Source organism: Cylas formicarius, unplaced genomic scaffold (genome assembly GCF_029955315.1).
Source record: "Cylas formicarius isolate icCylForm1 unplaced genomic scaffold, icCylForm1.1 PGA_scaffold_4__25_contigs__length_36172078, whole genome shotgun sequence".
Taxonomy (NCBI): Eukaryota; Metazoa; Arthropoda; class Insecta; order Coleoptera; family Brentidae; genus Cylas; species Cylas formicarius.
This window is the reverse complement of record NW_026844334.1, coordinates 11,261,634-11,275,731: the sequence shown is the minus strand read 5'-3', so window position 1 is coordinate 11,275,731 and position 14,098 is coordinate 11,261,634. Positions and strand designations below refer to the sequence as shown.

The 14,098-nt window shown below is 35.7% G+C and overlaps 1 protein-coding gene across 1 annotated transcript in view; it reads left to right on the top strand.

Annotated features, from left to right (window-relative positions):
* The window catches only part of LOC132701098 (transducin-like enhancer protein 4), a 272,931-nt gene that overhangs the window by 81,156 nt on the left and 177,677 nt on the right, over window positions 1–14,098 (top strand). Inside the window, exon 4 of the mRNA XM_060668779.1 lies at window positions 3,025–3,069. Within this exon, the coding sequence (XP_060524762.1) occupies window positions 3,025–3,069 (45 nt within the window). The remainder of the gene's footprint in view (window positions 1–3,024; window positions 3,070–14,098) is intronic.

Here is a 14,098-nt window from a genome sequence, read left to right as displayed (position 1 = left end):
TTGCCTTGTGGGAAATAAAAAAGTAATGTGTTACCCACTTGTTGCTTGGTTAGTTTGATGTTGTCTTTTTTATCTTCAAAACGTAATATCATTTGCGTGCAAATGTTCGTCTGGTGGATAGACCTAATCTGTTTAAAAGCACTAATTAGCTGGTTGGGTAACACGAGGTTGTAGCTTCTACAAACCCTGTTATAATCATTATATTTTCGCTTGGTTTTTATTTAAGATTAAGAACAAGTTTTTGGTTCTCGATAGAGTTGAGCATTTGAAACTGACGTCATTGCATATCCTCGGCGTGGAACCTCTATTTGTTGTATTATTTGACCATATTTTGTATAGTTGTTTAGTGTCTTATCATATCCAAAGTGTGTTGGGGCGTCCTTTCATTTTGGAATCACTAGGGATCCTTTCGGGAGACTTACGAGGTTAGTAGCCGTCTTTTTCATACCTAATTGTAATTGTAAAATGAAATCTTCGACGACTGTGTTTTAGATTAACTTTTTCCTGTCATTTTACACCACTAATTCATATACTGGCTCTAATCAAATCAAAGCTTACCTGCAGATATATTATTTAACCGCTGTGTTCGAAAAAATCTGTCCATTTCGGAAATGTCAGAGGCTTGCTAGCAATCCAAAGGTAACTCGATTCCGCGAAGTTTTAAAATGCCATGTGTGTTTCATCGTCAATACCTAGTGGTTCTATGTCATTTGTGGTGCGATGTCGAGATATTCATATCGCGATTAAGATTTTCTGGGAATTGAAAAACCAGGCACAACATCGACTACTCATTAAAACTAACATTTAAGCGGTCGCTATAATAAATTCGTTTTATTATTTATCGTTTTGCCGGTTAATGTAATTGGAAAATTTTCCTCGATATATAACCTCTATATAACAGTGTGTCGGTGCTGCCTCGAATCTAATCGATGAAATGCAAATGCGCTAGCGTAATTACACGTATTGTTAGTTTATTCACTCGACTACCAATAATCATATACGTACGGTATGCTAATATGACGTTTTATAATTATTTTATATATTAATTCCGTCGTTGTCGGCGTACCTCTTTTGTTTGTATTTGTTCAACGCAATTCCCGCCCATCTGCTCTATATGCGTCGCGTATATCTGTCTAATGATATTTGTGTCACGTATTCACGTATGTATATTATGTATATTAAATTGTGATTGCGAATGTTTTGTTTTTGACTATTTGTTTATTACGTAGGCTCGGTATTCGCAATACAGCGTGGAATGTCGACTAACTGAAAGACGCTAAATATAAAAAAAATATAAAATATATATAAATACTGAATATTTGAAATAACATGCAGTATGTGTTTTGGTATCTTAAATCTCTGCGTAGGATTTGATTGTATAGGCGGAATTTTTATTGCTCTTTATAGCTCAATGTCATTTTTTGAACAGAATTCAAATTCTAGAATAATAGGTTATGTTACGAAGCGATGTGACGATTATATATATGTTGAATTTTTGTGAATATTTAGCTATTTAGAAGACTTTTTAGCTATTTTTGCAAAAAGGTTTTGCTATAAATGTTGTAATAAAAAAAAATCGCAAAAGATGCAATTCTTAAAGCTTTTAAAAACAATGGCGATAAATTAAGCTCTAGCTTATTAAAAATAAGCTTTTAAGAGTTTGCACTTTTGTATAGGTCCCGGGCATCGTGGAAAATCGGGTATTGCTAACAGCGACCCAGCAACATTACCAATATCTTGTGGAACAATATGTCGCATTTAACCACGCTGCCAAACTAACCAAAAGTAACGAAAACTAACCAACATTGTCGGGGTATTTGCCGGGTACATTGCCCTATTTATCATCTATGCCCGTAACTTATACATTTATGTCTCTAGCAAATAGCAAACTTATTTCATTGCTTCTCGCAACGAAGATTTACAGTGATGGAAAACTAATTAGAAACGATAATTTTAATTGTTGGTACTATGAAATCTGTTCAAGATATTTCGAATATCACATTATTGTTACTTATATACTATACATCGGTTTAAACAATAATTTTATGCCTTAATTTATTTAAAAAAAAACTGTATTTTTGAACAGTAATTTGAATTTGAATTGTTTTTAGTCAATATTTTTTAACCACACATCAGGTTTTGTCTCACTCTAATATCTAATATTTAGTTGGGCATCGAGTATCTTCAATGAATTTCAAATACCTCCTCGGCATGGACTGTATTAGGCATCTGCAAGTCTGTAATGGAATGTCGGTCCAAGCTTCTCTCATAGCCTCCCATAGTTCGTCAAAATTTTAAAAATTTCTCGAACCTAACGCGTTTTTGATGATCATCCACAGATTGGGTTAAGGACTGGGCCACAAGATGGACATTGTAAAAATGGCAGTGATCCTACTATCAAAATTCTTAGGATCATTACTCGTGCTGAAATTTCCAAAGAGTTGATATATTTCTTCTCCATAAGGTTCCCTTACGTTAATGCTTTCATACTGATCTATGGTACCAGTTATTCTGTAAAGTGGACCAAATTCGAAGGAAGATTAACATTAAATTATAACACAACTGGAATCTGTATTTTAAGAAGTTTTGTTATCTGGTTTTATTTAAAAGAACCCCTTTTTTTGACCATGTACTATACCATTTATTGTAATTGACAACAATAAATGTATTACTATTGTTACTGTAGCCACAATGATATAATATACGAAATATCTTGAACAAATTTCTTAGTCGTTGTATATTTTTATACTTTTTCGCGATAAAGGGTTTAATAATAGTTGCTACGGTAATTATTTAAATAAAAATAATTTTCTGTTGCAATTTGCAAGATTCTTTTTTTCATCAATCTTTAAAGAAAACCAAATTGAAAAGAAAATTGATATTTTATCATTGCCAATTTTACTTTGACGCTATTCTGGAGAGAAACGAATATAATATATAAAACATTAAAATGCGCGTTTGTTTAAAATTGTTATCCGACCGGATGCAGACGACGCTCCATCAATAATGGATTTTCTGTTTCAGTATTACGAAATGTCTTACGGCCTCAACGTGGAAATGCACAAACAGGTGAGTTCAATAACTCCGTCAAAATACCGTATATAATATATTATATAAAATTACCGATTTAATTCCCTACACGAAAACGTACTCGGCCGTATTACCCCCCATCCCTCGCCGGTAGGGGGGTTGTGGGGGGTCGGCGACGGCGACGGCGTAAACGCTTTTCGTCATACCGTGAATATTTTATCGCCTGGTAATTGTAATACAAAATGTATACGCATTAAGCCGACCGTATAAATATTTCAATTTATTTTAATTAACTTCTTTTAATTATTCAAAACGCACGCCCCGGCGTTTCTTCGCGGCCGTCGACCGGAGTCGCCCCGGAATATTTAATAATCATTATTTATTTTTATTGCTGTGTGAACGTGGGAGGTGGGTTTTCACGCGGACGGATTTTTTAAATCTTTTTTTGTCATATAGGCCAGCCGAATTAAAGGATAAACGCGTTGATTTTCGGAGAAACTGCCGGACAGTAGGTTTAAGGATAATGGTAGGATTGAATTGGTTTTGAAAACCGATCAACCATTGAATTTAATAATTAGTAACAAATTTGCCTTTCAATGCAATCGTTGCACCTTGAAAATACCTTTAAAATGAGCTGTGGTTTGGGTGGATCGGACAATAAACAAAAAAGTTGCGATAGAAAAACGTCTAAACTGTTTCTTAATTTATTAATTGTTTATAAACAAAAGCAAAACATATTGAACAAGCTTCATACGACAGCAAAAGAAGTCTCTTGGGCTATAAAAGAAGGCGTTTCATGTAAGTGTTCAATATTGTTCGCACTTATTTGTTAATAACGATTTTCTTTTTTTTTAATTGTTTATTTGAAACGATCCGGAAGTTCTGGGCTTTCTTAAGTAATGCTAAAAGAGAAAATTATCAAACATTGGTTTTAATTTTTTTCGTTCTTAACAAATAGAAAAACTAATAAAAATAGTGGGGAAAATATTGCTATCGAAACGCCGGTAACCGGACGTGATAGCTGATATTTTTTGACGAATTTTTTTGCGTTTTGGATTATTTGGTTTATAAATAGATTCACTCAAAACACAGCTATTGTATTGTATTTTGTATGACACTATTGATCGAACAATCTTTAGCTTCAGCCGCAAGTCAAAAAAAAGTTTTTTCATACCTTAAAAATTTTCCTATATTCATTCCATTACTCTCCTCGAACCTACTGTCTGTTACCAGGTTGAAATTAAAAGTGCCACAAATACTAATTGGTTTGGCTTAACACCCGTATATGTTCATCAAACCACACAAGATTAATTAATCAGCTTAAATAAGCGGTGGTATTGATACAATACAGGAATACAGGAATAGCAGGAATCCTCGGGGTGTTTAAAATAAAAATCGTCAAGTTTCATGTATTTTGAATATTAATTATTTTATAATATTTAGCTACACGTTTACTTGCATAAGAATTTTTATTTAATTTTTAACATTTGTTTTTTGCCAATTCCGCCCTTCTAAAGTGGAGTTTTTTATTTGATAAATTATTTTAAATATATACATATGAAAATTAAAAACCCCCTGTCAACAGCTTGCGTTAAATAAACAACTAATCGCGAAATTTCCGGTTAGGGAAAACAGGGAGAAGGTTAGATAGGAGTTACCTCCTCCCACCACTGTCTAGGATTTACTACGTTTCGCCCCCATCCCCCGAGCTCTATCCGTCGGTTGTCGGTTAAAACGCTGTCTGAAACGCCTCGGTCTTCCTGTTTACAAGTTAATCAACACGGTTTAGGTTTAATTTTATTGATGGTTATTATTTAGCTAGACAGGCATGGTCTGCGCAAATCCTTAATGATGGAAGGGTTAAAACGCTTTTTTTTGTCAATTTCAAACAAGACCATTTTTCTATAACCAGAGTCTGCAACCCGTACAGTGATATGGTCTAATATTTTAATATAAAGTTAAATTAAGTGAAGGTAACAAATAATAAATATAACAAAAGGAATTACAATCTCAGTAATGAAAGAAGAGGATGATCAGCGGGTGTTGCGCTTTTTGAGGGCACAAAAATTTGCAATCAGCGTTGTGAAACTTTATTTGGTTTACAATGAAACGGGTTGAGGTAATTCCTTAACTAAAGGAAATAAGTTAGAAGAACTATAAGTTACTTTTGGTAGACAAAAAATACCCGACCTACCTTAACAAAAGACCGGTAAAGCGTACTGACACAATATGGCGATATAACAGGCCACACAGGTTCTCTCGATATGCCAAATATCTCAAATTACACAAGTTGTAGAAAAAATAGGCACTATTGGGTGAGATACCGACTCACAACTATCTCATTGTCGGGCGTTACCGGTTGTAGCTCGATACGATAATCGTTTAATCGTGAGGGCGCCCTCTATCAAATTATAATTCAACTCGCAGTTGCAAATAGATACATAGAAACCGCTACATGTCAAAAATTTGGTTCGCTGCAGTGTTAAAAGGAACTAAAGGTTTTAATGTCTATTACAAACAGCAAAATTTTCTGGAGAATTTAAGATGTATTATAATCGCTGATGAAGTAAAGGTTGATTGTCCCTATTTGAGTGTTTAATCTGCCAATATATATTGTGGGTTGTGAAAACTCGAATATTCTGTCGACGAAGATATGCGGTGAATGTCGCATTCGAGCATTATCGATGTTGTTTTATTAGTCGCGGTAAAACTAAGATTGTTCCAGGTTTCCAAACGAGGCAATTTAGTAATATTTAATTTTTTTGTTCAATAGAACTAGTTTTAATTTTAAAAAATGCTTTATTTATTTTTTTAATTTGCAACTTTTGGTATCGGAACTTACAAATTTTCTACTTTTCTATTCTTTTTTATTTATTTATTTATTATTTCCCAAAAAAAATAATTTTCATTATCATCTTTACCCCCTCCCCCTCCCACTCACGAAGTTAAAGTATAATGGGTTGTGGAGGATCGCTCCTGGAAGCTGTGACGGAAAATGGTCGCAAAAGTTCGAAGACTACGGTCGTTAAAATTAAAGAGCAAATGTCGTAAAAAATTCAAAACGGGCCTCAAAGGCCGTTTAGAGTTTCGCCCCTTCGCAGGCGTCTCGCGGCAAACACGCTGCTTACACATGCAAACATATATCGGAGGGTAAAGAGAGGGCTGCGCACACACACCCACACACACCGACCGCACCGTTGGCAATTAACACACCCTCTCTCTATATCGCCGAACGACCCTTACGACCCTCGTCCGCCTCTCTCCCCGCGTAGCGGTCCGTGGGGCACTTTACGTGTGCGAAACAGTGGCGGTTCACTACCCGAAAAAATATGTGTTTCTGAAACTTGATTGATTGATCATTGCACGACGGCGCAAGTTATATATATATAAAAAAAATCGAATTTGAGTTGTGAAAAGTTTAAGATATTCCCTGGCGATTTACGAATACGCTCCCCCACCCCCAAATTTTCCAGGTCGAGGAGAATCTTGTCTATTCTAATATCGGAAACCAAAACACATTCCAATACATCCAAACTGCCAAAAGTCGCACGAGTTTAAGAAAGTTAGCAAAGAAGGCAGAGTTCAAAACGCGTTGTCATGGAAACGATATCGGCCACGTTAACCGGTTGTCATGGCAATCGACAATGGACAAGAATGGAAATCTTCTGTTTTCCAACCAATTCAATGCGCAGCGAGACGGTGCATCTTTCTATAATTACTTTAGATACGATCCGAAAAAACCCAGAGTTTCCTCTTCACATAATCTTTATTTATAAAACTTTACGAACAGACATGATTCAGGCAAAAACCTTCCTCAGTGGTCTAGAAAACTGCAATGTTCAGGGAAAAACAAAATCAAAATTGACGGACGTGTATACATAAAAGGAATCAAAATAACGATGAATTAAAACTAGAATTGGCGGATTAAAATTTGATAAATCTATCTATCTATTAGCGACAATCCAGTTGTTAGGACCAACAACCTCAACGCACAGACATGCGAGAAGTATATTAAAATTAATTTTTAATATTTATATACTAATGAGTACTAGGTATTACGCAAGATATTTCTTTCTAATAATTAGGGTAAATAAAATATGATAAATTATATGATAAATAATAATATAAAATAACTTTACGTTTTGTGACACGTATTGTCAACAATACAGTTGTTGCTGTAGGATAAAGGTTTTATTTTTTGACGTGAACCGCATTTGGCGAGTCCCGAACCAGTGTGTCCGGGTTAATTGTCGGGGTAAGAAAGTACGATGGGGCGTGACTGCCAAAATGGAAAAACTTATGTGACGCCCTATGGGGGAAACACTTCATGCAGTCGGTACGATTTGTGATGGCACATTCGGCAATAAAATGTCAGACAGAATAAAATAGATTGTTCATCTTGCTTCCACTTATACACAACTTGGGACTAAGAGAGAAAGAATCAGTTGTACTTTTCACTTTTATATTATGTATTTTCATGTAATAGTAGAATATGGTTTTCCATGTAATTATCCGGCATTTTGTGCTATCTCTGTCGAGTGTACAACACCGGGGCGTAATAGACAATGGTAGAACACTGGGAAATAAGTGGGTGGGTTTTGCCATTCTTAGTCTACGAGTTGAAACAGGTAAAATACTGAGGTAGCTTCTCTCTTGGTTTTATGATCGACTATGCTATCGCAAATCGTACCAACTATAATTAAGTAATCTCCTCCAAACGTCAGGGATATCTAAATCATAAAATAAAATTTGGACATCGTGCCTAGAATCAGGAGTTAAGACGTGTCCTGCAAATATTACCACCCTTACACAGAACGGCACATTATGAAAAATCTTTATTTACCAGACGCATGATTGTTATAATAAAGTGCCAAGTAGCTTAAAAGATCTCAGTAGCTTTGAATTTAAAAAGGGGATTTGTAAGATCGTCTCGTGCCCTTGGTAGAGCATCTCCTTATCTTTTGTATTCAAATTGCTGTTTTTTATAAGCTGACACTTTTTTTACGAATTCCTACTGATTTGTCTCGCGATATAGAAAAAGCCTAGTTAGACATGAATTATTTACAAAACCCGATGTTTGGTGGTTTGTAGAAGAGGAAGTATTTGACTTTTAATCTAAAATGCGCAAGAATTGCGGCATGTTCTGAACAAAAGGGAGAAACGTTGTCGGGCTGAATATCCCCTTACGGGAGGTTGTAGTGCCGAAAGGAAAGGTAAAGCAAACCCAAAACGCAAGACCAAAGTAAAACCGGCATACAATTTTGAAATCCCTAAAATTGGTAAAATTTCCCCAGATTACGAACCTGTTGCTTGCAGAACCTCGACCAACGGAAAAGTGAAGCCGCAAAAACGCGCGATTTGCGTAGTTAGACCAAAGAACAAAATAGGTTGGGTTGGGCTCTTTTAACCAATCGACATGGCTAGTAGAGACTGTATGTAAATGAAAATTTTTATAAGAAATTGATGTATTTGACTAGCAATCGTGGCGATTTTCTAGTATATACTTGAAAATTCTCTCAGTCGAGGTATCGACACTGCGAATAGTCTATATATAACCAAAGTATCTTATCGGGTGTTACCATCGATCGCTGTTATTAGTTGCGCACCTTGCCGTGTGATTAGAATGTAATTATTAGTAAAAGAAAGGAATGCAAGGAAATATTAAATTATGAGCAGCTAATAAATGGCATGAAGGCAGTTACTGTATTTAGGGAGCGAAATAACACTCCTCCGATCATGCAAAAGTGCGAAACTTAACGCGCTTTACTGGTTGCCTACTAGCGGTAACCAACGAAGATCGCATACCGGCTGATTGACGTATGAATAAATAACCTTTCGGTCAGATCAATGTTATTCAATATTATTTACTTCGCAAAGATTAATTTTAAAGCAAACAGCCGTATGGAAGTAAGCAATTTTGATTTTAACTGCCAGTGAAGCTTCAAGAATAATTGCTGATTCTATCGTATTTCATCCTGTCGCTATTCGCAAGGTAAAATCACTAGCAAAAAGCAGTATCTGTAAGTAACGTCCAATTTATCATCCCAGAGAGAAGGAAGAAAGTAATCAGAAACATAAAGTAAAATAGATTTGAAGGAAAGTACCAAATACGTTAGAATGGAATTAGCACGAGAAGGGGGAATTAATAAAACCCAAATACAGAGGTAATTCTTTACTTTACTGGAAATAGGACCTAAAGCGGAAATTGGAACATAACAGAACCTATTTGCTCATTTACTTTATAAGTAAGGTTGCCAACTAGTTATTTTACATTGCACTCAAGTGATTATTATTATTGTTATTATTATTACTAGTGAACAAACTAATGTGTTTTTTTAATCACCAGCTATTACTCTAAATTAGTTGCTCGTGTCAGTATAACAATTTATTTAATAGTAAAGTATCACATTTATTTATTTATTTATTTTCTGGAGAAAAGATACTTCGTTTACTCTGTCGGCGAAGCCGCCACTGACGTGAACCCTCGACGGGGGATACGTCCGGGGTTGATTTCAAATTCAAATAATATTATTACGGGAGGGTCTCCGCGCGTCCGATATTTCCATAAATCCGAGGAAAACTTTTCCTTGTTATTTCGGCATTGTGAAACTGCTCGCGTAAAGATCAAACACTCGCACACCCGTCCACGTGGAGGGCGATGGGGGGAAAAGCGTATTATAGAATTTCCGGCGATCTACCGAACGGAATTTTCAATTAGGGAGATCTTTGGTGTTTGCGCCGAAAACTTTTTTCCCCATTCCATTTGTATTTAACGCAAAAAAGATTCAAGGCAATGAGTATATAACCCCCCTCCCCCCCTAGCTTCGTATTTTTCATATTTTCCATCAACATCAAGAGATAAACATTATTTTTTGTTTCAAATCCATAAAATAAATGTGAAGTAATTGTATTATAATACGCATACGTATGTGTTTATCTCAACGAACTCGATCAGAACTGGAATAGAATCGGCGCGATAGAAAAATGGGAGAATTGTTTAAGTACAGCTTTACCGTTATAATTCCTGCTGAGATCATTTAAATATTATTATTATTATTATATAAGTGGATATGTTAAGAAATTTCAATTTTTTTTCTAAAGTTTTAGAAAAGATGTTTTACTTTTTTTTTAAAGAAAAAGTTTTATTTTTTTTTTACTTAATCGATGGATAATGGAAAGCAAAATTTAATTTTTAATTTTCAAATAATACGCACAAATGTAATGTAATATAACGTAATAATATCAAGTAAACTTTTGTTACTACACAAAAATACTTTAATTATATAATCTTATTTACATATTATTTTTTTATATGATAACTCGATGGATTATTATTTAAATATAAAGTGTAAATGCTTCACTGACCCAAAAAAAGAATGTATTTTGCCGTTGGATTCCTACATTACTGCGAGCATATGCAACACCGGAATGAACCATTTTAAAAAGTGTTTATTAATTTTCACCAGATATATTATGTCCACACTAGATTGTCACCACCAAAATATCGCAATCGCTTCTTCACAGAAGGATAAACGAATAAAATGATTTCACAAAGTATTTATTGTTGACTTAATTAATTTTTATGACTGAACAATTTACCAATCCACTAAATCGTTTGAACGGAACCGTCGGGTTCTGCGTCTGAACCTTGAGTGGATTACCGTTCCATAAAGTAGATCTGGTGTTCGGTATAAATTTTTAAATACCCCCGCAACTGAGATTTGAAACGAACGTCTGCAGGAAATTGGGCAATTAGTTAGTAAAAACTTGGAAAGTGGAGTGGGCCGAAGTTCGTTTCGTATACGAGGCGGCGCGGACCTCGAAGCACTCACCGAAATTAAATCAAGTAGCGGACCCCATCTTAACGCAATTACCGCGAGAATCCCAACAGCCGAGCGGCGGTGTACCTAACACTTCTCCCAGCGTTATAATAAAGTTTCACCCTCTACCGTTTCGGGTTAAACATCATGGTTAAGTCGGGGAATATATACATAATACAATCGTCACCTATTCTGCGTGGCCGCATATACACCTGGGACGCAAACTGGAAGGGTGTTACGCGCATATAACGGCAGATAGAGCCGGATATTTGTAATGTATTCAGGGTATGAGCCCCCCCTTACAGCTGACAAACTAACTTCGATCAACGTCGCGGTACAATTTGCGTGCAGATACGGATTTCATCATATTTATACGACCCCGTAACCTATTTGTTTAAATTGATACGTTTTTGCACAAGTTTTTTAGTTTCAAAATGCGGCAGTTCTTCAAATTGTTGTTAAAAATACGCTTTTTTAAAAAAAAAGTAACCCTGATACTAGTCTAATTAGAGAAGAAAAATGAGCATCATGAATATGGAAATGACGTGCAAGATGAGGATATAAATAGACGATATGGGTTTAGGAGACAACAAAGGAGAAATAGTGGTACAAAGTGTTAATGGTTATGGGGTGACCAGGACATTGAGGTTTTGACTAGTAATTGTGCAAATGCATAAGATGACATGAAAACATGCTGGAACTGGTAAATGTATTTGCATATAAGGCTCGTTTGGTAGCTGGTACCAAACTGGTCTTTGTAATAATGACAGATTGCCCTGTTGCTAAATTGTTTTCAGTAAAGATTTTCCTAGCTTCATGTAATAATTTTGACTACAAGGTTACGCAACTATGCGTGCAGGCCTTCTTAAATGTGTATTGCCTCAAAGTTTTGGTTAAAGGTAAGGCTATATCGTAAAAAACTTGGCATTTTCCTCTATCGACTCTGTTATCATCACCTTAAGGATGATAAAAAATTAAGCAAAAGTTTTGAACAAGTCCTTCGTCTCAAATTTTAATAATATGTTGTCATTTTGTAGATTACCAAGACTTTTAAGTGACCGAGAGTTCATGTCACTAATAATTTAATTTAAACATTAACATGTGTAAAATGAAGTATAGGAAGTTGTTTATTTACCAAATTGGTTATGAGACTCTTTGATTTTTTCTAATATATTCAGCAGCTAGGATGGAGTTTCGTTATTTTTTGCTCAGGTAAAAATACTTTTAGTCACGAATGTATTGAATGGATTTTTTAATCCCAAGTCCGATTCTGGTTTCTTTTTCGATACCCTACGGGAATCGTCCCTCGCAGAAGTATTTAACGTAGCCATTGTGTGTTCACCGTATCGCCTAATCTGTCCATTGTATAATTGAAAACGTAGGGGAAAATCAACGCGCCCATATATATATATATACATGTCCCTTAAATTTAATGACGATATAGTCCGGGGGTTGCGGCCGCCTGGATCAAATCCCCGTTTCGGGCATTAAGGGGATTAATTTTACTTATTTAGAGGGGGCTGCCGAGAATATCGTCCTGCTTGTAGTTGGGTGTGTATGCGACGCTTCTGGTCCGGTAACTGATTGGCGAGGGGATATTTTTTTCAAGGGTGCCGAAAGCGACAATTGGATATTAGCTATATATCGAGTGATTCATGTCTCCTTAAAACTTCTGGAAAACTAATTTGGCATTTGGTTAGTTCTAGAATTTTTAAATACGTACTATTACAACCCATGTGGATGATTAAAGTGGATGATTAAGAGAGCTGTACGGGCAACTGCAGACACGTTTGCTTTCGTGGTTCATTTTTTATTACTCTCTAATGATTCTCTGGACTCCACTGTACATATGGAAATCTTGTAATTGATGGATGTCTTCAAGGGTGTTCTAAAATACAGAGTGTCGTACATGTTGTCGCTGGTTTCGGGTAGGTTTGGCAAAGATAAATTTTCAAAAAAAATGTGTGATAAGCATGTGCCAAGCGACACCGAGGTTTTTGTATTTTAACGTCGCCCTGAATAATCCAAGAAATAATTTATTTCTAAATATGTAACAATAACGAATTATTACTTGAATTAAAATAATATTTTAAGCCAGTTCCACACTATTAATTGAGCAATTTTGAGTATAACCCATATTTTTTGACATTTGTAGAAGAAATTTTGTTCGCAACTAGTAATCATGTTTAATTGTAACTCGTTTGGGTGTAGAAATCAATATTTGTGGACACGACTTTTGTATCCATTTCAAGAAGAACGTTGTTTTCATATTGTAGGGTAAGTTTGAGCTATTTGCCATAACAGAAATAAAATAAAATGTTGAGTAAAGTTTCATTTTTTTCTTTTTATTTTGGCCTTCAGTAACTACAGCATTATGAACCTACGTCCTAAATCAAGTCTTAATAGTATTAACAAGGTTGTAAGCTCGATGTTATTGCAATAGGGAGCGCAGCACAGACCGGATTTGGTTTGAAATCCCCATACAATCGCCTAAAAAACTGAGTAAAAGTTCAGTTTCCTTTTATATTGTTTCCTCGGAATATCTATCTCCATAATTAATTATAGTTTTCAGTAATTTCCGCGAAGAAATGAAGTATCAGACTTATTTATACGGATTTAGTGATTTTCGTTTTGGGAGAAATCAGTTTCCTATGCCAAAATATCCTTGCCAGATTGCGCACGAACGTAACTGCTTTTTAATATAAGAAATATGGTGCATCAATCTTTGTTTAACCAAACATTCGTAGTGAACATTACAGATATTAAAAAATTGAGTTTAGCATTCACACAGTCAAGTAAGAAACACACTGTATATTCGTCCCATTACTTTCCGTCCTCTTTAAAAACCGCGACGGTAAACCTTCAAAACGGCATCAGAAACGAAATACCCCCCCATATTACTTTTTTTCTTTCGGCTACGTGTAAAGGCATAAAATCGTTTTCTTCGAGTGAGCGCGCGGGCGTATATATAAAATCGTTCCCAAATACCACTTTAACTCGGGCGATAAAGCGGCCCCGGTGGGTGTGGGGGGGGGGGGCTACGGCCCGGTGCCCCCTCCGGAAAAATGGCACGTGCTTTCCGTTTTCAAACGGTTCGGAATTCAATTTGCATCAATAAAGGAACACGTATGTATAGTGATCGGGGGCGGGAAAACGCTACGCCGAGATTGTTGACCTGATTTCCTTTTTCAACTAATATACATCGGAGGAGATCGTTTAGCGACTGGCAAAAAACTGGAAGCCGCAAA